Consider the following 24,393-nt stretch of genomic DNA (forward strand, 5'->3'; position numbering starts at 1 on the left):
TACCCGGCAAGAAGGAAAGCACAAAGAAAAAGAACGACTTCTGGTACCCAGGGGCAGAGGGATCAGGGGGCGGCTGCTGCAAAGTGCTCAATTAGGAACTATTAGCGAGAACTGGATTAGGAGGAAAAAAAAAAAGGGAGATAAAAGCTTGGTTTGTGGAGCAAAGGGACAAGCTGTACATGAACTGGATGCCAGGGTCTCCCAGGGCTGGCAGGAGAAAACCACCTCCACCAGTGAGCCTGACTTCAGTGCCGGGAAAAATAGTGGAAAGTGTTCTAAACATCAAAATCACAGAACATATAGAAAGACATGGTTTAATGGAACAAAGTCAGCATGGCTTCACCCAGGGCAAGTCTTGCCTCACAAATCTGCTTCACTTTTTTGAAGGAGTTAATAAACATGTGGATAAAGGTGAACCGGTAGATCTACTATACTTGGCTTTTCAGAAGGCGTTTAGCAAAGTTCCTCATGAGAGGCTTCTAGGAAAACAAAAGTCATGGGATAGGTGGCAATGTCCTTTCGTGGATTGCAAACTGGCTAAAAGACAGGAAACAGAGAGTAGGATTAAATGGACAATTTTCTCAGTGGAAGGGAGTGGACAGTGGAGTGCCTCAGGGATCTGTATTGGGACCCTTACTTTTCAATATATTTATAAATGATCTGGACAGGAATACCACGAGTGAGGTTATCAAATTTGCAGATGATACAACATTGTTCAGAGTAGTTAAATCACAAGCAGATTGTGATAAATTGCAGGAAGACCTTCTGAGACTGGAAAATTGGGCATCCAAATGGCAGATGAAATTTAATGTGGATAAGTGCAAGGCGATGCATATAGGGAAAAATAACCCATGCTATAGTTACACAATGTTGGGTTCCATATTAGGAGCTACCACCTTGGAAAGAGATCTAGGTATCATAGTAAACCGGCATGATGTGCTTCACGAATGTCGGTAAATAAAAGTTAATAAATAAATAAATAAATAAATAGTGGATAACACATAGAAATTGTCGGCTCAGTGTGCTGCGGCAGTCAAAAAATCAAACAGAATGTTGGGAATTATTAGGAAGGGAATGGTTAATAAAACTGAAAATCATAATGCTCTGTATCGCTCCATGGTGAGACCACACCTTGAATACTGTGTACAATTCTGGTCACCACATCTCGAAAAAGATATAATTGCGATGGAGAAGGTACAGAGAAGGGCTACCAAAATGATAAAGGGGATGGAACTGCTCCCTATGAGGAAAGACTAAAGAGGTTAGGACTTTTCAGCTTGGAGAAGAGACGGCTGAGGGGGGATATGATAGAGGTGTTTAAAATCATGAGAGGTCTAGAACGGGTAAATGTGAATCGTTTATTTACTCTTTCGGATAATAGAAAGACTAGGGGGCAATGCATGAAAGTAACAAGTAGCACATTTAAGACTAATCGGAAAAAGTTCTTTTTCACTCAATGCACAATAAAGCTCTGGAATTTGTTGCCAGAGATGTGGTTAGTGCAGTTAGTGTAGCTGGGTTCAAAAAAGGTTTGGATAAGTTCTTGGAGGAGAAGTCCATTAACTGCTATTAATCAAGTTGACTTAGGGAATACAATATGCTATTACGGTATCAGCAGCATGGGATAGACTTAATGTTTGAGTACTTGCCAGGTAATGAGACTTGGATTGGAATCAGGACACTGGGCTTGATTAACCCTTGGTCTGACCTGTATGGCATATCTCATTTTCTATTAGTTGTCCTTGTCTAGGTCCTGCTCTAGTCTGCCTTGCCTGGTCTTGTCATGTCCTCCCAGTTCAGTCCCAAGCATCCATTCCCTGCTTTCCATTGCCTTGCCCAAGCCTGTGTCTGTATCCAACCCAGTCCCTGTCCAGTATCCTGCCCAACCTACATTTGTATCAGCTCCTTGCCTGTCCCAGTATCCAGTCCTCAGCCTGTTCCAGTACCCAGACCTCAACTTCCAGTCTGTCTCTGCCACTGCATCCAACCTGAGTTGCCCTGCCTTGTCCAGCTTATCCAGGCTGTCCAGTTAATCCGTACTGGCCCCCAGAACCCAAGAGTTCACCCTGTGGGAGAGGGGGCTAGCCAGGTAGAAGATAATCCCAGCTCTGCTCTGTGCGGCCCTGCCCTGTTTTGTGAGGGTGCTTCCAGACCCCCAGCGCTCATGTTACGTGCACTCACCATACTGTCTCCCTGCTCGTATACCACCACGTGCACTCACTACACTGCTTCCCCAACTCATACACCCGGTGTGCACTCACCACTCTACCTCCCCCACTCATACACTCCTGTGTGCACTCACCACTCTACCTCCCCACTCATACACTCCTGTGTGCACTCACCACTCTACCTCCCCCACTCATACACTCCTGTGTGCACTCACCACTCTACCTCCCCCACTCATACACCACTGCATGCACTCATCACACTGCATTCCCCCCTCGTTTAGTGCTACGTGCCCTCACCACTGCCTCCCTCACTCATATCACATGCACTCACCACACTGCCTGCCCCCAACTCGCACAGCGCCACAGGCACGCATTGCACTGCCTCCCCCATTCGTACAGTGCCGCATTCACTCATCACACTGCCTCCCCACTCGTACACCACCACTGCCTTCACACACTCTCTCACACACGCACACCTGGTGTCTCTCTCGTACAGTGCCTTATCCACTGACCACACTCTCCTTTTTTATTTTTTTGTACAAAGTGAGAAAAGTAAGGGGGAAAGAATGTCTTGCTTTGGCATATATGAGTTATTTTAATAGCAATGTAATGCGATTGGACGTTGCCCCTGGCCTGGCACACACACACACACGCTCGCTTTGTGAGAACAGCTTCTGTGGGACAATCTGCGCTGCGTCTAAACCTGCCCCGAGATCTCCCGCTTTTAGGAATGTCGTTCCTAGGTCCGCTGTCTCGTTTAACAAGCTTCTTTATTTACTCCGTGTATGTGCTGCATCTATTTATACACCTCCTGTAGGGTCAGATTGATCGACCTACAATACCCTCAGCGAGTTCCTGTCTGTGCTTGATGTGTGCTGAATGCATTCAGTAAGGATGTGGAAAAGAAGGCGCAGCGGAGCAGCCAGTGTTAACCTGTGCCACTAGAGACCAAACGTGGCTCTCCAAGGCACGCACGGGAGGAATACAGAACTGGCTAAGTCATTCTAGGAGAAAATGAATCAAACTGTTAAGGGATGACAGGAGCGGCGAGCTCGCATTTAAGAGTCCACAGTGATTAAGGCGATGATTCTCAGCGGTCCCCATGAGATCTGGTTTCGAGCTACCCACAATGAATATGCACCAGACAACACTTGCATGCATCTGTGCTAAGAAAAGGCCAATTTTTTTGCACACGGGACCTGTTTGGAGACTACAAAGTCCTGGAGCTCAACGCAGGACCAAAGTGAACCTTCCAACCTACTGAAGTTATTAGTAACGAGATTTTGTGATTTTCCACGCCAATAAATGAAATGCCTGACCCCTAGGCGGTGATATGGGTATTAATATAACGCAGGCAGAGAGCAGAGGTCAAGCTGGGAACCGTGACGAGCTATAAGACTAAGAACATAAGAAAATGCATACTGGTCAGACCAAGGGTCCACCAAGCCCAGCATCCTGTTCCCAACAGTGGCCAATCCAGGCCATAAGAACCTGGCAAGTACCCAAACACTAAGTCTATTCCATGTTACCATTGCTAATGGCAGTGGCTATTCTCTAAGTGAACTTAATAGCAGGTAATGGACTTCTCCTCCAAGAACTTATCCAATCCTTTTTTAAACACAGCTATACTAACTGCACTAACCACATCCTCTGGCAACAAATTCCAGAGGTTAATTGTGCGTTGAGTAAAAAAGAACTTTCTCCGATTAGTTTTAAATGTGCCCCATGCTAACTTCATGGAGTGCCCCCTAGTCCTTCTATTATCCGAAAGAGTAAATAACCGATTCACATCTACCCATTCTAGACCTCTCATGATTTTAAACACCTCTATCATATCCCCCCACAGTCGTCTTCTCCAAACTGAAAAGTCCTAACCTCTTTAGTCTTTCCTCATAGGGGAGTTGTTCCATTCCCTTATCATTTTGGTAGCTCTTTTCTGTACCTCTCTCACATCGCAATTATATCTTTTTTGAGATGCACCGACCAGAATTGTACACAGTATTCAAGGTGCGGTCTCACCATGGAGCGATACAGAGGCATTATGACATTTTCCGTTTTATTCACCATTCCCTTTCTAATAATTCCCAACATTCTGTTTGCTTTTTTGACTGCCGCAGCACACTGAGTGATGATTTCAATGTGTTATCCACTATGACGCCTAGATCTCTTTCTTGGGTGGTAGCACCTAATATGGAACCCAGCATTGTGTAATTATAGCATGGGTTATTTTTCCCTATATGCATCACCTTGCACTTATCCACATTAAATTTCATCTGCCATTTGGATGCCCAATTTTCCAATCTCACAAGGTCTTCCTGCAATTTATCACAATCTGCTTGTGATTTAACTACTCTGAACAATTTTGTATCATCTGCAAATTTGATTACCTCACTCGTCGTATTTCTTTCCAGATCATTTATAAATATATTGAAAAGTAAGGGTCCCAATACAGATCCCTGAGGCACTCCACTGCCCACTCCCTTCCACTGGGAAAATGGTCTAGAGGTCAGTATTTGACCAGGAGTACGGAAGAGGGTGGCAGACGTATGAATCCCCGTTACCTAACACAGTAGAGGATGGCAGAAAAAAGACCAACTGCGCCATCCCAGTCTGCCCAGCTATCCCTGCGCACAGTGGCAAGGATGCATCCCGGCTGTCAGTCGCAGGACATGGCCGCCTCTAGAGTATCGCGCCTCTGCCGAGACGGCTTTTGTTGTTTTCCACCCTCCAGGATAGCTGAGTTTGCAAAAGTTTTTTTTTTTTTTAAGTCAAACCGGAAGATGTCATCTTCCATTCCATCTGCAAGGCCCCACAATAATCTGCTTACAATGGAGATTCTATCACAACCAGTATTTTAAAATTAAAAAAAAAAAAAAAATCCAAAAACCGCCAGCAAAACCAGCATAGCTGGGACCCAAAGATGAAGCCTCCCCAGAAGGCTTCGTGCCAGCACCAACGCACCACAGTGTGCCGGACACCACGAGGAGCGCACAGCCTGCCAGCAGGCCTTGTGAACGGGAGGGTCACTCCCGACTTCTCAGTCTTAGTTAAGACTGAACTAGCAGCTTGCCTGGCAAAGAAGCTTAGGTCCTACCCCCTACCCCCCCCCCCCCCCCCCCCCCCCCCCCCCCCCCCCATCACCCCCTAAACTGCTCATTTCACATACGAGCCTCCTACGAGGGGAAAGCATCAGTGCCCGCTCCCAGTCTAATTCTCTGCTCACCAAGAAATGCATCGGATTTGACCGATGCAACCCCCTTCCGGTAAACTGGGGCTTTACTCTCCTTTCCTTCGGAGGAAGAGTCTCCGTTCATCCTTCCACCACCATCAAAGTCCCACTTAAGCGGTGGTGGTCAGAGCAGTGGGCTGGGACCCCGGGAAGCCGTTGCCTGAGGAGCTAGATTTGGGGGGGGGGGGGGGGAGGGTGTTTACCGAGCCGCATGTGAGGTGGCAAACACCTGCGCCGTGCAAGCATTTACCCCTGGAGAATGCCGGCGCGGTCACGGTGAGCCGCTTTGCACGGCTGATTAAAAAAACGCAGCCTGCCTGAGAAATCGCCCGCTGCACTACTTTTCATTGAGGCTCGGGAGTGTTTACTAATTTACCCGAAGCTGCTGGATGCCGAGCCTCCCGATGCCACCCGGGCTCGGCCCGAAGTACTCCCCCCCCCCCCCCTCCCCGAGTCAAGGCCAACCCAGCGGGGATGGGGGGGAGGACTCGTGAGATCCGTCTCCCCACCCCCTCCGCTGCCCCCTACAAGCGGTCACCCGGTGCACAAAGTGAGAAAAAAAAAAAAAAAAAGGAAGAGATACCTGTGGGTGCATGCCCCTCCCCCTCCAAAACCCCGCCCCTCTTCCACAAATCCCAGCCCTCCCCAGGGCCCTCCAAAACCCTCCCCCAAGCAGCCCACCCCCCTCCTTGCCTTCACTCTCTTCATAGCTTTAACTCTGTGGTGGGGGTAGTGGGGTCTGGAGTTTTCCATAGGCTCCGGGCCCTGCTGGCCGGCCAGGTTTGTACTTTCCCCACTAGCCACTGGGGAGATAAAGTAGGATGCCAGGGCGGGAACACAAGGCTAACCATCCTATCTACAGAAAACGCCATTTACGGTAAGCAAACTTGCCTTTTTCCGTCATAAGCAGGCTGAATTAGCCCTGCTATCTGGGAGTCCCAAGCACATAAAGAAAAAAACAAAAAGTTATGTGTTACACTTTTGGCTGCAGTGCAACCGCCTCACCACCAGGGTCCCTCTAGTGCTGGCTTTTCGGACAGGCCCAGTCCATCCTCTGTCCACTCTGTGCTCTGGGTGTGTCCTTATAACCCTGCTGACAGTTGCCTCGGTGCTTCGGCATCGAGCTCACCTGGGCTCCCTGCTCTAGCCCTGCGCGGCCTTCGGGCCTTTCCTTGCCTTGCGCGGCCTTCGGGCCTTCTTCCTCGCTTTCCTTACTGGCCTACGGGCCTTCTGACCTGCCTGCTCTGCTTACGGTGTGTGGCCTTCGGGCCTTCTGTGTATCTGTGGCCTATGGGCCTTCTGACCTGCTTGCCCTGACTACGGTGTGTGTGGCCTACGGGCCTTCTGTGTATGTGTGGCCTACGGGCCTTCTGACCTGCCTGCTCTGCTTATGGTGTGTGGCCTACGGGCCTTCTGTCTATAGTGTGTGGCCTACGGGCCTTCTGTGTGTGTGTGGCCTACGGGCCTTCTGACCTGCCTTGCCCCGCTTATGGTGTGTGGCCTACGGGCCTTCTGTGTGTGTGTGGCCTACGGGCCTTCTGACCTGCCTTGCCCCGCTTATGGTGTGTGGCCTACGGGCCTTCTGTGTGTGTGTGGCCTAAGGGCCTTCTGACCTGCCTTGCCCCACTATTGGTGTGTGGCCTACGGGCCTTCTGTGTGTGTGTGTGTGGCCTACGGGCCTTCTGACCTGCCTTGCCCTGCTTACTGTGCCCTGACCCAGCCCGGACTTAGACACTGCTGACTGCCGCCTGCCCTGACCCTGCCTGTACTTAGACACTGCTAATTGCCGCCTGCCCAGACCCAGCCTGGACCCAGACACTGCTGACTGCCGCCTGCCCTGACCCTGCCTGTACTTAGACACTGCTAATTGCCGCCTGCCCAGACCCAGCCTGGACCCAGACCCTGCTGACTGCCGCCTGCCCTGACCCAGCCTGAACCCTGACTCTGCCATTGCTGCCTGCCCTGACCCAGCCTGGAATCAGACATTGTTTCTAGCTTCCTGTCTCTCTCCCCTGGAGCCACCCCGCTGGGTGGTGTTCACGACGCCTGACCGGAGCCCAAGCGTAACATTATGGAATAGAGGTGAAGGTTTATTTCCACCTTCCATGTCACTCCCCACTTCCATGTCACTCCCCACCTTCCATTTCACTCCCCACTTCCATGTCACTCCCCACCTTCCATTTCTCTCCCACTCCATGTCACTCCCCACCTTCCATGTCACTCCCCACCTTCCATTTCTCTCCACTTCCATGTTACTCCCCACCTTCCATTTCACTCCCCCCTTCCATGTCACTCCCCACCTTCCATTTCTCTCCCCACTTTTTTTTTACTCCAGAGTGGACATGATTTTCTGATCTAGCACACTGGATAACCCTACCCATCCAGTCCGCTATCCGCAGCTGTTAAAACGGTCCAGGCAGCAGTGTGCAGTAAAAGTAGGAAATGAGAACCAAGTGGCAGCTCTACGTATGTCCTTTATGGGGACACTTTCGCAGATGTGCCAAAGAAGAAGCTTTGGCTCGCAACTGATGCGCTGAAACTGAACCTGACAAGGGAGTCTGTGTTGAGGTGTGACAGAATTGAATACGGTTTATGATCCAGTTGGATATAGCTCTTTTGGAAACCGCCAACCCTAGTGAGTTTGGGTTAAATGATACGAACAATTGAGAAGATCTGCGATGAGGTTGAGCTCTTAGCTTATAGTAGGCCAATGCTCTTTTGCAGTCTAACGTATGGAGTGCAGATTCTCTCCTGTTGGCATGAGGCCTGGGAAAGAATATTGAAAGTGTAATGTCCTGATTAATATGAAAAGCTGACACCATCTTGGAAAGGAACTTAGGATGAGTCTGGAGAACTACCTTGTCATGGTAAAACTGTAAGTAAGGTGAGGAATGAACTAGGGCCTGTAGTTCACTTCCTCTTCGGGCTGAAGTTATTGACACTAGAAAAACTACTTTCAAGTTAGATATTTCAAATGAGCAGTCTGCAGTAGTTCAAAAGGATTTTTCATTATGATTGACAAGACTACATTCAGATCCCAGGGACCTGGGGGTTTCTGGACTGGAGGATGAAGATTAAAGAGTTCTTTTATGAAACAAGATATTAGAGGAGTGAGGCTATCGAGGAGTCATTATGTCTGTCATGATAAGCCGCTATAACTGAGGTGTACCCTGACCAATGAAATAGCTAAGCCTGATTTGGAGAGGTGAAGCAAGTAACTGAGAATTTCTGCAGGAGTCAAAGAAAATGGAGAAACCTTTTGAGTTTGACACCATGTGGCATATCTCTTCCATTTGAAGGAGTAGTTTCGTCTCATTGATGGTTTTCTCGCTGCTATTATAATTTGTTGTACATCAGCTGTAAGAGTTAAGCCCTGTAAGATCTCACGTTAAACATCCAAGCCATCAGGTGGAGGGAACAGTGAAAAGGGTGAAGAAGAAGAGTGCCCTCCTCTTGACTTATTAGGTTCAGGTCTTGACCAAGATCCAAGGGTTTGCTTTCAGAGTAGTGTACTAGATAAGCGAACCAGGAGTGCTATGAGTATCATGTGAGATTGGCCCCAAATCAATTTCTGAGCTGTTCTTGAGATTAAAGGAATTGGAGGAAAGGCATAGAGGAGTCCTTGAGACCCATAACACCAGGAAGGCGTCCTGTTTATTCCTGAGGAGGTTTGGGTGAACTGAGAAAAACTGACAAAATTTTCAATTCTGTTCTGTTGCAAAAAGGTCTAGCCAAGGTCAGCCCCATTGTAGGAAAATTTGATTTGCTACTGATTGGTGGGGATGAAAAATTCTGCTTAGATGGTCAACTGTCGTATTTGCTGTCTCCGGCAAGTAAGTTGCCCTCAACATTACTGAGTTGTTGAAAGTCCACTTCCAGATCCAAACTGCTTCCCTGCAAAGAATCCAGGAACCTGACCCGCCTTGCTTGTTTATGTAAAACATGGTGACTTATTGGTGTGAATCATGAGGGCATGACCCCGTAATAGATGCGTAAAGGCTTTGAGAGCATATCTTATGGCTCTGAGTTCCAGGAGATTTATTTGATATGTCCTCTCAGTTTGTGACCATTGACCCCAAGTCTTGTAATGCAGAAGATGCACCCCCCAACCCTGCGTGGAGGCATCTATGGTGAGGACTAGGTTGTGGGCCTGATCCCAAAGAGGAACTCCCACTGTTAGAACTTCTGGATTCAACCACTAACGAATGTCTTTTGCCATGAATTCGACACGGTCAGTACGGTGGACGTTGGTTGGAGATATTGGATCCATTGTGTTTTTAATCCCCATTGAAGGCGGTGCATGTGTAGGAGAGTGTGAGGATTTACATGGATGGCAGCCGCCAAGTGACCCAATAGAACTAGGACCTGGTGGGCAGTGACTTTTGATTTTAGAAGTAAGTCTGTGCATAGATGATGAATTCGCTCGATCCTTTCCTGGGAAAGGAATGCATGAGACTGGACCGAGTCTATCCTGGCTCCTACAACTGAAGAATCGGAGTCAGTTTGAATACCAATTTCTTGTACTTGATAAGGAAACCCAGGACTCTAGATACAAGACTCTCATTTCCAATTGCTGAGAAGGAATTCTGGTTGGGAGAAAAACTAGCCAATCATCCAGATAAGGGAATAGCTGAATCCCTTGACATTTAGATGGGCTACTGCCACAGCCAAGCATTGTATGAAGAATTTGGAAGCGGAGGAAAGACCAAAGGGCAGAACCTTGTACTGTAGTGTTTGGAGTTCACCAGGAAGCACAGGAACTGCCAACAGGAGGGATGAATTGGAATATGGGTGGTATGCATCCTTGAGATCAGTGAACACATCCAATCGTTTTGCTGTATGAAAGGTAGAACTAACTTGAGGGGATGTCATCTTGAATTTCTGTTTCTGAAGGTACCTGTTCAGGGAGCGCAGGTCCAGAATACAGCAGAGCCCCCCTGAGTGTTTTGGCATGAGGAAATATTGGGAATAATAACCTGAATTAATTTTGTTGCTTGGAACCAACTGGATTGCTTACTGCTAAAGCAAAATCTGTATTTCTTGCTCTAGAAGAGGTAGATGGGAAGTGTCCTTCATCGCGGCAGTGAGGCAAGGAAGGGGAGGGTGGGAAAGGAAATTTAGATTATAATCCTCATGGACGGTTTGAAGTACCCATTGATCTGTCGTTGATTCTGCTCCACTTCGAAAAACAACTCTGAATTCTCCCTGCTACTGGGGGACTGGCTGTGGCTGGGACATTTTCAAAACGATGGTGGAGGTTTTTGCAGAGAGGTCTGGGATGGTTTTTTGTTGCCTTTAGCGAGGTCTATTTGAGTTGATTGAGTTGTGAGTGTGATAATTGATATGATTGAAATTGCTGTGCTCTGTACAATAGGAAACTCTTATATGGTTTTCGTTGGTAGCAATACGTTTTCCGCTGATAATAACACCTTGCCGACGTTTCAGAATTAAGGTTCCCAAGAGGGACTGAACTGCTACATTTTGCTCTTTTAATTGGGCCACCATATCCTTGAATGTGTCTCCAAATAAAGTATCTCCTACACAAGGAAGATTAGCCAGTTTTTCATGGACATCTTTTCTGATAGAGCTAGAACGGAGCCATGCTATGCACCGAGCTGCAATGGCCATGGCTGAAGTCCTAGAAGATGTCTCAAAGGACTCATATATAGTTCTGAGCAAATGACGCAGACCTTCCTCCATGTCATAGAATGGTTGAGGCATAATTGGTTGTCCTGTCTCTGAACAAAGAAAGGGTTTTAACAATTGTAGGGACTCATAGAGGTACTGAACCATATATAATTGATTCTGTTGTATATGAGAAGTTAGCATTGCACTTTGAAAATACTTTTTGGTGTACTCATCAAGGATTCTGTGGTCCTTTATTGGGGGAGTGGATGAATGGAGCTTAGTTTTCTTTGCTTGCTTCATTGCTGATTCCACCACCACCGATGTGTGGGAAGTTGAACTACTCCGTAGGCTGAAGGTTTTTGTAACCTGAATTTCAAATCAAGTTTTCTAGAAACAGGAGGAATTGACTGAGGTGATTCCCAAATGTTTGAGAGAATGGAGTCCAATAATTTGTGTGACGGAAGAGATGATGGTTCAGTTGGAACATCTAGTATTTTTTAGAATTCCGAATACCTCTTCCCTAGGGTCAGATAATTTTCAGAGCTCTATTCCTAGGAAGTTGCTTAGTTTTTCAACAAATCAAGAATAAGTGAGATCTTCAGGCAGAGAGGAGTGGTCAGGAAGTTCTTCCAGCAGATCAGACGTATACCCAATGAGCTTTCAGAGGGAACGGTCACCCGGAGAACCCGGAGGTATTGACTGAGGGGAATGATGCTTCATGTCTTGGGTTTCATCCAGAGTTGGAGATGAAAAAGACTTGGGGGAGCTGAGCGGTGGTGCATCCCCTACTGAACCTGGAATATGAGGTGACACCTGTGGTTGCAAGGTGGAGAAAAGACTCGTTATAATTGAAGAAATCTGATTAATGGCCTCCTGTGAACGAGACATGGTCATATCTTCATGATGTTTTGGCTGATGTGGTCTCATTGATGTCGAATGGGAGATTGACTTTTAGTGGTGTATTCCCGTAGTTAATATTTCTGAAGAAGGTTGAGGTGCCCAAGAGCCCTGTTCCTTTAGTGGAGGAACCTGTCTTGGTGAAAGCTCCTCTTAGAGAATAATTTTGTCCCGGTGAAATCGTGAAGACAATCCTGAACACTCTGAAAGGTTACCCTGTGAACAGCCTGAGCTAATAGAGAGAGGCTTTGGAGGAGACACCCAAGGAGGATGAGATAGAATATATAGTATGGGATCCTTAGTGCGGTGAGATCGAGATGGTGTCTTTTTATTTCTCTGATAGATCTGGACACCTTGATCACTACTATCTCAAGGATTCCTTTCTTTGGACAACGCATGCGTCGATGAACGCCCTTTATGCATCAAAGAAGCGCTGTGCGGACGGTATGAATGTGTCGATGCGCTGTGAGCCGAGTGGTACATCTGCGCCAATGCATCGAGTTCAGCAGGGGGCAACGCAGTCCGCACTGAGATAGAATGCTTCGGTTTATGACTAGATGACTGCTTTGATGCATCCTGTGTTGATGCTTGTTTTGTATCTGATGCCCTTTTTGAACCTTGCGTGGAGGTATCCCCCAGGCTAGAAGAGGATGCCTCGCATCGGTCAACTGATGGCACAAATGGCACACTTGCATCGGGCCTACGTGGGGCTTAAGCCAGAGTTCCAGATTTTACCTTTTTTTGTTCCGGATCGATCCGATGATTTTTCGGTTCTACCGATGAGGAACATTTGGGCATGCTACGTGATTTTGATTTTAGGCCCGGGGACAATTGGACAAACTGGGTGCATAGCTTCCCGAGGCTGGAGAAACTTCTCCTCACTCCGGAGGCTGACAATCGTCGTAGCTCTTTGTATCTGGGCCCTGGGCGACATGTCCGCAGTCCCTGCATGACACTTGGTCATGGTCTGGCCCAAGGCAAATATAACAATAATTACGATTGTCAGTGATGGACATGATGTGCCCACACTGACAATACTTAAAGCCTGATTTTTTTTTTGACAACATACTAGCACTAAAAAGTGCTGTTTGGGGATTGCAGCGCAAAGAACATTTTGAAGAGATAGACGGAGCAAAACGTCCATGCCTGAGCGTGAAAAAACCCAAACTGAATAGAGTGGTGACACGCTGCGTGCAGGTGCAGCACAAAAAAGCTTTTCAATCTTGGAGAAGATGTCCGCTAGAGTGCACTGTCTGTGATGTCACACACCCCCCCCCCCCCCCCCAAAAAAATGGCAGGGCCAATTCAGCCTGATTATGATGGGAATTTTTCTTCCATCTGTTAACAAAGTGAGGTCCTCTCGGATTCAATCTGCTCAAGTTCCTGATGTTTCTGAAACCGATTGATTTCCTGGGGGACTGTAACGCTGAGCTCATTGAACGCTCTACCCCTCTTGTTTCTTGTATTTCGGAGCAGGAATTAAGTGAGATGAAAAAGATATTGTAGGAATATCTCTCCTCTCTATTCTCTGGCCAGATGATTCGTTATCTTTCCCGATTTTTCTCCTTCCACACAAGAGAGCTCTTAGGTCTCGGGCTGTGTCTTTGGGGTGTTCTTTTGTTCTTAGATACCCTGTAAGTGTGCAATTCAATTTCGTAATGATTGTTTTGGTTCTTCCTTCCAGAATAACTTAATTCCAGGAGTGCTTTGTCTTCACCTCCTGGGAATCAGTAGCTCCATATCGATCCTATTGATATATCATGCTAGTTCATGTTAAGCTAGTTTCACATATATTTTTCCTTTTGTCTCCTAATATTTCTTTTCCCTCCGTCTTACATTGTTATCCTGTGAAGATGATTTGTTATTGGATGTATTTCTATTTTTTATTATTATTATTGTTTTTCTTTATTTGAATTGCATAAGCGATCATCTTTCTTTTTTTTTCTGTAAGAAAGGCAAATTCTTGCTTTATTTGACGAAATTAATAAAAACAAAGTTAAAAAACGAAACACCCACCTCCTCCCCGATACCAACTTTTATCAAGAGGAATAATACCCAGCCTTCCGCAATCCCGCGCAAGCACCCCCACCTCCGCCAGCCCTTAAGGTCCCAGGGCGTAACCCATCCGGTCCCACAGCTTTCTCCACTTTTCAGTTTTTCCCGTTCCACCCAATCCCTTCTCTGCACAGCCCACAAGCCGCCTCTCGCCTCCACTCCTGTGAATGCCAAGCAGAAGCGTTGTCTTTACCTGTTCTGCTTTTCCTTTCTCCCCGCTGCACACATTTCTCCTTGGAGCTTGCCATCCTGACTGCTTTTCCCCCGCCTCTGTCGGCTTTACTGGATCTCGTTCCCGTGCTTCCCTTTCTGCGATCCTTTGTACGTTTTGAATGCGCCCACCTCTTCTGAACACCAGTTTTGTCTCTTTTCCATTTACTTTCTTGACAAAGATTTGTTTGTTCTTTCCTTCTGGCTCCCACTTCGTCACCTAACATCTTCCCACCCTGCCAGCACCTCCTTTAAGGCATTTTTCCCCATTCTACCAAAGTCGCTATTTTTTTTTTTTAAATCCCTGACCTGGAGCTTTGTGTGACTTCTCTCCACCTCTCGATGATCACCGGCGCTCAGGTGGGTGCCACCCTGGACATTAGGGACATTGTCTCCATTCGTTAAGTACCAACTCCTGTATTGGGGCCCCCCTTCCCTTGCGGGTTCTGTCACCAAGGAAATCCAGCAACTCTCTGCTTCTGTACAGATGAGAAAACCAATCCCACCAGCTCCCCCTTCGTTCCCACCTGTTCGATGATTTTTTTTTTTGTTTTGTTTTTTAACAAGCCACTTGATCCGCCTGCACCTAATTACAATTAGGTAGTGACTGCAAAAAAAAACAAACCAGGTTCTCTTTCTCCTCTACATTTTATGCATTCCATGTCCCGAAAATGTTCTGCCACGTCAAGCACGCCAGGGAGAGGAGGCCCAGATGCACGGGTGGATGTCCATGTATATTAGTCTGCACCGTGGGATTAATCCCATCGCGCAAACTACATTTCCAGATACAAATCCATCTTGCCATGTCGCTGTTCCTTAATTTGTTGCCAGGGCAACGCACCTTGGCTAATCCACGTGAAGGATTGGGAGCTGCGGCTGCGCCAGGGTCAGGCCCTACCGGCCCTTTCACTTTCCTGGAGGAAGAGACGCTCCTGGACCAAGAAGGTGGGGAGCAGCCCAATGTCTCTCCAGCAGGAGCGAAGTTATTGTTAATTACCCGTGCCCAATAATTAGAAAAGGTCAGATTAGCTGGGATCAGTCTCCTCCCCTACAGCTCACCTGCTCCGGTTTAGCTCACAGCTGATATTCTGCCTTTCTAAGCGGCAAGCGGAGCGGGGTCCCTATCACAACGTAATAATTCCTTATCCAAGGCAAGGTACCTCATAAACTACCCCATAACATCCAGTTCAAACAACCTACAGTACAGTCGTCCCCCCCCCCCGTCCCCCCAGTCATGCTTTCACTGTTAACTCAAAGCCTCTCTTGTTTGTTTTTTTGTCCGCGTGTCTCGTCAGTCTGTCTTAAGAAGAATGTAAGCTCCAAGGGATACAGATTATCTCTTAGTCTCTGAACACTGCCGCTATGCACTTTACAAATGATGAATAATAATAATAATGATGATGATAGTAACAGTTGGCCCTCCAGTCTGGCCAGTTACTCCTATCCTCACTGCTAAAAGCGTATCCCAGCTGTCGGCCGTAGAAGCTGGACTGCTTGCCGTCAGGCCCGCCATTCTGCGGTGGAACCGACCGGCGCCAATGGAAATGGGGCAAGATACTGGGGGGCTGAGCTGGGCTGGTCAAGGGCTTGCAATTCTTCCCTCCCCCCTTCCCCGGCAGAACTCTCCTCACCTTCCTGCTCATTGGGCCAACAGTAGGAGGCATGGGGGAAAGACACTGCCCTCTCCCTCCTCTGAATACCCCCCCCCCCCATGATCCCTTCTTCCCATCTTCCTCCTCCCTACTCCCCCCCTTTCTTCTCTTCTCCTACACCAATACACAAGATCTTCCACCCACAACGTTCCCAAGAAGAGCAAAGCAAATTATACAGACGCTCAAGCAAAGTCGCAAAACTACTTCATTTTTTTTAATTATGCAAAGTCAATTTGCATTTATATGCAAAATGATTCAAATTTAGGCAAATGTGCCACCAAATTTCTGAAGCTTTGCTATGGAATTTTCTAGCCCTTGGGCCACACAGCCCAGTCCTGAATGGGTCCCGGAAAACTGGGGAGGGGGTGCTCTGCCTGTAGAAGGTTGCTCCTTGTCTGAGTCCAATTTATCGTCCTGGGGAGGTAAGCATACTTCATCCAGCACGCAGCCCCCCTGTTCCCCCCAATTTATTATAACCCGAGCAGCTACCAAACTAGCGAGACTCATTGCCTGGGCATCTGGCCACCTAGGTCCTGTGGCCTTGCTGGGACAGTACCAGGCCATCATCGGCTTGCATGCTTTCCAGGCGGTCGTAGCCTGTTGATACTAACCTGGCTACCCTGAGGTCCGTGGCGCCGCTATGTGTTCTGCACCTCCTTGCTTTCCCTTTTTCAAAGTGAGGTGCCTTGAATGCACAGCAAAAAAAGGTTTTTGCTTGCAGTAGAAGATTCAGCCACCTGCTTCTGTACCTTGCTAATGATGATGTTAGGGATTCACCACCTTACTTGCTTCAGACTGCAGTGCCAATATCAGCCACCCACAAGACTCATGGATCTTACACCTTACAGCAAAGTCACAGAATCTTCTCAAAAGTGCGGTAACGTAAGAAAGTGAAAATGGCCAGGTAGCGCTATCACTGGAATAGCAGGGGGTGCTGCAGGGTAGGTAGTGAAGGGCCCTGGCAGAGTTGCATGTGGGAGCCTCGAATGTACGACTTTCTAAGGCCCTAGGTCTGGCACTAATACAGGTAACAGCAAAGAAAGCTCACGGGTGGTGTGGGGTGGGCACCTGCTCAACGCTACCTTACGGGCATCGATTCCACGGCTGCGGCACACGGAGGTCGGCCTGCCTGTCCGGCCGTGCTGGCCGGCGCTCTTGGAATCTTAACATCCTCTGTGGTTTTTAAAGCCAATCAATGCTAAACCGACAGAGGTAAATGAGACCTTCTTGTCATTATGAAGTGACTCTCTCCATAAACTCACCCAGCGGAAGAGGGCGGGCGGGGAAAAATCTTTACGCCGGCACTCCCCGAGACCGTTAATCTCCTCTAATTACATAGAAACTAGGCCATTTCTCACTTCTGTTTGCTTAATGATCTGGCATTATTGATTTCTGCTCTTATAAAATCTCATTTAAACAAAATTTACATCCCTATAAAGTTTGGGGAAAGTAAGAGCAGTCCTTCATCCGTGCCCTGGGCACCCCCAAAGGGGACCTGCCACGGGATCTCTTCCGAGTCTCTCTCTCTGTCAGTGTCCCGTCCCCCCCCCATAGGACAGGTGAAGCACCGGGGCGGCCACAGGCAGAAGTGTATCCAGAATTAATCGGGCCGCAGAGGGAACCCGCCCGCCGCCAGGGTCCAGGGTCCTGGATACACTCAGGAGGGAGGGTAAAGGCTCAGAACTAGTCAGCGTGACGGGCACATTGGGAGGTGCCCTCAGGGCTTGCCCGTTTCACAGAGTTTTATTTATATCTTACGCACAAGCTGCTGCCTTACCGGGGGCCAAGGAACAGAGAAAGCAAGCAGGCTGAGGGAGACGAGGGGAAGAGGAGAAGAGCTCGGGAGCCCATGCTTACCTGGACCGGGAACCAGGAGAGCAGCGCCGCCACCCACGGGACCCTGCCACGGAACGTGGCCTTTGCTGGCGACAGGAGCCTTCCTGAATCAAAAGCAAACAAAACATCATTCAGGGGCTGAAATGCCACAGGGCGAAATCTGAGGGCATCCGTCAGGGCTCCCGCTCTCCCCAGAATTCTTTCTGTAGGCACCCAAAATGTTTATTTTTTTGCTAATGCGAGATACCTGTCCAAGCGTCCAGTCTGCGAAGGTCAAATCCAGATCCCAAGACTCCTGGCTTACATTGCATTATCCACTTCCGTAAACATCTGCTCTGAGAACCCCTGCAGCCAATTGCCCAGGTGATGTCTCCTCCTCAGTTACCTACTGCATAGGAGAAGCCTTCCCAAGGCAAGGTTTTAGGGTAACACGGTTGAAGCCACGTGGGAGCGGCTTGGCACTGTGTGGCCCCCCCCTGGTGCAGACTACACCAGAGCTGCCCCGGCAGGGATCGATTCTACCAGCGCGAGCGCTCACAGACGTGGAGAGATCACAAGACGCTACTGCTGGGTCAGACGGACCAGGTACCGGAGAAAGCTCGGGGGAGGGGGGAGTGGGGAACTGGACTTCCCGCGCAGCCCGGGCTTTCGCAAGCCCCGCCAAGAACTTCGAATGGCAAAAACGCGCAGCACGGAGAAACGGCACGGGCTGCAGACACCAGCTCTGCTCGGGATCCATCGGCCTGCTCCCGCATTTCCCCCCCATCAGCGGCCGTCGGGAGTGCTGGTACAGCGGTTATGCAAACAGTTAACCGGCTGGAAACAGGAGAGCGCGCCAGCCATTAAATGCTTAAACGGAGAGAGCAATATTTCACGGCCCTGCTACTGGAGCGGACAGCAGCTGCTGGGAGACGGGAAGCCTTAAAAGCCTTCTTGATTCGGTTATTTATTAATATGCACAAGCCCTGCACACTTCTCTCTCTCCCTTTATCACACCCCCTGCAAATACTCTGCCTTTGCTGCCCCAAACCCTGTGTGAGCTGAAGCCCGGCTCGGCGGGAAGATGGCCCTTCACACGGAGGCAGACCTTTTTATGAGTTTGTTAGGTTAGTAGTTTACAGAGGGGGGGGGGGGGGGGCGGAATTTGGGTAGCCCTGGACTGTAATTTAACCATGAAACAGGAATTAACGTTATCTGGCAGAGGGGGGTGTTCTGGGGGTCTTTAATTCCTCAGAGTGGACTGACCCAGTGTTCACCCTTCTGGGCTTCAACAGCTTCACCCTCTTAAATTATCCGGAAGTCTGAAAAACCTCTCGCTCATTGGTGGTTGGAAGATGAAGAGATGCATTCATATATCTAAAAAAAAAAGAACAACGCGTCAGCAACGCAGGCCCCTAACGCTGTGCATGGGGGAACTGGCTCACTGGTACCTCAGATGCAAGAGTTTCCCCAACGCCACTTCCTGCTGGAGCCCGATTCCTTCCGGGCCTCCCACACGCATGTCCTGAACAGAACCGACTCTCCGTGCAGTCACGTTCAAAAAACACACCGTTCGCGCAAAAAAAAAAATGGCCCCCATACACGCGGGTGTGGGCCACGCGCGAACGACGCAAATTTTAAGAAGCCGGGAAGTGCGCACGTGAAGAATAAGGAGGCAGGAGAGGGGGCCGGGCGCGGGTGATCCGGGTCAGGGCTAAGACTTGGAGGCGTCGCCCCCGAATTTTGCAAAGGATGATCATGGCTCGCATTGCCATGTTACCCACGTAACTTTACTGCTGGTCCTGATGAGGCGCAAGTCTGGAGATTTTGAGCCAGAAGGGTCCTGAACACGGGGGGGGGGGGGGGGAGAGAGAGACAGAGAGAGAATCTGACACTCTCTATATCTCCCACTGTAAGGGGGACACTTCAGGGTGGGTTCTGGGGAGGAGGCGATGTTGAAAGTGCCCCTCTTACAGTGAGAGATATATAGAGTGATAAGTAGTCCATACACCTATAATTAAAGACTCACCTGAGCTAAAAGATTCCAATTCATCCCTGACATCTGAAAAGCAGGTTGTTAATACAAACAAAAAACACACTTTGAAATGTCTGTATGCTAATGCCAGAAGTCTAAGAAGTAAGATGAGAGAGTTAAGTACCGGTATATAGCCATGACCGATGACATAGACTTAATTGGCATCTCAGAGACATGCTGGAAGGAGCACAGCCTGTGGGATAGTGTTATACTGGTGTACAAATTATATCGCAATGACAGAGAGGAGCAAATTGGTGGTGGGGTGGCTCTTTATGTTCAGGATAGCATAGAGTCCAACAGGCTAAATATTCTGCAAGAGACTAAATACACAATCGAATCTTTATGGGTAGAAATCCCTTGTGTGTTGGGGAAGAGTATAGTGATAGGAGTATACTACCGTCCACCTGGTCAAGATGGTGAGATGGACTTGAACAAATTAGTGTAAATTGGTTATTTATGCTCTCAGATAATAGAAGGCTAGGGGGCACTCCATGAAGTTAGAAATAGCTCAGTTAAAACAAATCAAAGAAAATTCTTTTCGTTCAGCGCATAGTTAAGCTCTGAAATTCATTGCTGAGGATGTGGTTACGGCAATTTATTTATTTATTTATTTAAGAGTTTTTATATACCGTCATTAAGTTATTCACCATCATAACGGTTTACAATAGGGCACCTATATCAAAGAAAAAAAATGGGACATACATTACATGGGTGGTGCCATTAGTTTTCGGTAACAAACAGGAGTTTTATATCCAAAGGTGTTTTATATGGGGGATTGAGTGTTTCATAGCAATTTGTCCTGATGGTTGACTACAGTTAAAAAAAAAATAGTTTGAACTAGTTCAGTTAGGAGCATTAAGTGAGACATTCAGTGCTTTATGCCGCATATCTTTGCTTAATTGCCTGCATCAGTTTCCTTTCTTGAAGGCTTGTATGAAAAGCCAGGTTTTGAGCTGTGTTTTGAAAAGTTTATGATTGCTCTGGAGTCTAAGGTCAAGGGGCATGGAGTTCCATAAGGTGGGACCGGCTAGAGACCGAGCCCGTTCCCTCACTTGGGTAAGTCTAGCAGTTTTCACAGACGGGATGGGAAGGAGGGCTCTGTTTGCTGACCTTAGATTTCTGTGTGGGACATGAACTCTAAGTGCTGTGTTCAGCCATTCTGCTCTATCGTCGTGGATAAGTTTGTGTATTAAGCACAGTGCTTTGAACTGAATTCTTTGTTCTATGGGAAGCCAATGTAGGGTGGCGAGAGTACCTGTTATGTGATCTCTTTTGTTCTTTCCAGTGAGAATTCTAGCTGCAGCGTTTTGTAAAATCTGTAGTGGTCTAACTGTAGTGTTGGGTAGGCCTAGTAGCAAAGCATTGCAATAGTCTGTGCTAGCAAATATCAGAGATTGAAGAACAGTGCGAAAGTTTTGCAAGGATAGTAAGGTTTAAGCTTTCTGAGAGTATCATGAGTTTAGCATAACCTTCCTTAACCTTTAATGATATGTATTGTTTGAGGTTTAGTTCGTTGTCAATTATTACTCCGAGATTGCGAACTTTCTTTGCTAAGTCAATTTGTAGGTTGTTATTGAGAAATATTGGCGTTTGTGTAATATTCATGCTTTTCCTTTCTAAGTGTATAAATTCGGTTTTATCAATGTTGATTATCAGCTCCATTTGGTTTAGTAGTTGTTTTATTATGTCCAGATACATCATGGCTAGGCCTATTGTTTTTTCAATAGTTTCATCAATTGGTAAGATTAACTGGATGTCGTCAGCGTAGATATAGTGTATGATTCCAAGTCCAGCGAGGAGATGGCATTGTGGTAGAAGATATATGTTAAACAGCATAGCGGATAGTGCTGACCCTTGTGGGACTCCTGTTTTCAAGGTAATCTTATCGGATAGAATGTTTTTAATTTGGACTTGAAAAGTTCTGTTGTTTAGACATGACCTGAACCATTTGATTGTTTTGTCTTGTAGACCTATTTCTTCGAGGCAATTACTGTAACTGAGTTTAAAAAAGGTTTGGATAAGTTCCTAGAGGAAAAATTCATAAACTGCTTTTGACCAATAAGGAATAGTAGCTTGAGATCTATTTAATGTATGGGTACTTGCCAGGTACTTGTGACTTGAATTGGCCACTGTTGGAAACAGGATGCTGGGCTTGAAGGATCTTTGGTCTGACCTAGTATGATGTCTTATGTTCATATTGTTTCTCTAAAGAATCTCTCTCTCTCTGTCCCTGGGATATTTTACTTGCACGCACAATATAAAATTAAGTGTATCTTTGCTCGTGTGCCCAATTTGTGCGTTTATGGGTGCATGCGCCCTCAGAGGATTAGAGCCTGGTAATGTGGCTGTGTGCTATCAGCTCTGCCAGGGCAGGGTGCAACCCCAGCCCCCAGAAGATGATGTTCTATATAGAGTATATATATATCCAGAATTTAATATTACTTGTCTCCTCATCTTGCCTTACATAACCCACAGTCATCAATTGAAGTTGGGTGGATGGACAAAGTTATACTATTTACCATAGTCTGTGGGTGACTTGGCGCGAGCAATCAAGTTCCCTATAACGACTGCTAGCAGTCTCAGCAGAGAAGGTAAGGATAAAATTGACACTGAACTCCCACTGCCTGATTTAGAGATTTCCAGAGGTGTTTCCCTTACAGCAAGCAAGACTGCAAACTCCAGAACACAACAGCACAAAAAGAACGCCAAGGCAAACCGATGAGGCCTGTTCCTAACGACCTCTATCTGGCAAGGCCTATAGTTTACAGGATTATACTCAGGGGCAAACAGTGCAGATTATACTCTGAATTTTAATTTCGGTGGAGCCGGTGATTTAAAAATGAAGAGATGCATGTTGCTTGTTTGCTTTTAGGAAAAAAAACAAAAAACAACCTAAGATGTTTTTCTCATTTTTGCAAATCACCAACTCTGCCTGAAGAAGTCATTCAGAGTTCTGCTCGTCAAGTCTTTACATTCACGCTTACCCTAAATGACAGTGTAATGTAGAAAGCCATCGTGTAATACATTCAGATCATATTTGCCGGGAACCTCCTCCCCCACCCCGCCACCGCCCAAGAGAACCGAATCAATGGAGCTAATGATCCGATGAAGTCGAGAGCCGGCTGTGCAGAATCGCGTCCCCTTCTCCCTGCCGACTTGGCTAGGAGGCTCCCAGGGGGAAAAGGAGCAGCTTTTCCTTTCCTCATGCAAACCCATGGAGGCCTTCATATATTATCCACTTCCCTGCCACAGTCAATACCGCTTCTGGGTGCTGCAGGGACCCAGGCGATCTCTCTCTCTCTCTCTCTTCTAATCTAAACTCATTTTTCCAAAAAGCAGGCAAGTAAGAAAAAAAAAAACAACAAACACTGCATTTAAGAAATGTACAGTAAAATGCTTTAAACCATCACAAACGCGCCATAAAACTGCAGACGGTGCCAAGGGGTGGGTGCTGGCAGCTACTGAGCATTAGGGAACATATGCAATAAGTTCTGGGAACGTGTTTAGGGAGAAGGGATCTTCATCCCAGATAGCAGCCCTGGCACTAGAGCGAAGCGCTCCACTGAACAGATCTTAGTGGAAGGATGCGCAGCCGTGAAGAAACCTGATGTCCCACCAATCGAGTAATTCTAGGCCTCGGATACTCCACTTCAGAGAGGCTTCCATGCCAATTATTTATTTTATTGACCTGCGTCTGAGTTTCAAATGGGATTGCACAAAACTGACCCATTTGTGCCTCCAAATGGGTCAGTTTTGTGCAAAGCTCACATGTAAGGCAGGCTGGGTACGATCTCAGCCCGCAACGTGCCAAAGAGAGCCTCCTCTTAGAGTTCGCCTGCAGATGTGCTGTCAGACTGGTGGGACCACGTCTGTAGTCTTTCTGCCACAGGTTCTTGGTCTCCGAGTGCATCATTTGGGACTTGAGAGTTTTTTCTCTCTCCCCGTATGTTCCTCGGAATAGTCACCGGGTACCGACACTTCCCTTAGCAATGTCATTCTTGTATTCTTCTCCTTTACCACCACGTCCGATTCAAGCTTTTTTTATCTGTTGCAACAGGAGTGTCCTAGGTGACTGCGGCTTCTTCATTCTGTGCAATTCTTCAGGGCAGGGCTTCCCAAACGTTTAGCTAATGTGACCCCGTTCTAGCACTTGAACATTCAAATGACCCTAGAGGTCGATCAGAGCAAAGGATCTGGTTCCTCTGCAGAAGTCACTCCATTCTCACCCTCTCCACAGTCCAGCTGATCCTTTCTTTCAACCTCCACCCTCTCTAGTCACTGCTTTTTCTCAATCTCCACCCCTCCTGCTGATCCACTCCCCAGCTCCTCTCACCTCCCCAGCACATCCCCTCTCTCTCATCCCTTCCAGTCCTTTTTCCACCCCCTCAGCTGATCCTTCCTCACCCTTTATAAACCTTAACTGTGTTACGGCTTGGCGGCTTGTGGGACCATCCCACCAACCACCTCACTCTCCCTCACGCTGTCGGCATGTCGGCCTGGCAGGGACGGCACCAATCCTCACACCGCCCGACAAGCCGCACGGCAATGACGCCGCCATCCCTCTGACCGCCGACCGCACGATAGAATTAGCTTTATCGGTCCCGTGCCGGGAAAACAGATGTGGTACCTCGTGATGATGTGAGGCCCTCTGGGCCGTTTAAACCCAGCTGTGCGCCATGCAAATTGCCTCAGGGATGGGTCTTC

At 47.7% G+C, this 24,393-nt stretch overlaps 1 protein-coding gene across 1 annotated transcript in view; it reads right to left on the reverse strand.

The window, feature by feature from the left end:
* The window catches only part of LOC115099202 (solute carrier family 12 member 9-like), a 460,475-nt gene that overhangs the window by 247,058 nt on the left and 189,024 nt on the right, over positions 1–24,393 (reverse strand). Inside the window, exon 8 of the mRNA XM_029616633.1 lies at positions 17,697–17,779. Within this exon, the coding sequence (XP_029472493.1) occupies positions 17,697–17,779 (83 nt within the window). The remainder of the gene's footprint in view (positions 1–17,696; positions 17,780–24,393) is intronic.

This window comes from Rhinatrema bivittatum, chromosome 9 (genome assembly GCF_901001135.1).
Source record: "Rhinatrema bivittatum chromosome 9, aRhiBiv1.1, whole genome shotgun sequence".
Taxonomy (NCBI): Eukaryota; Metazoa; Chordata; class Amphibia; order Gymnophiona; family Rhinatrematidae; genus Rhinatrema; species Rhinatrema bivittatum.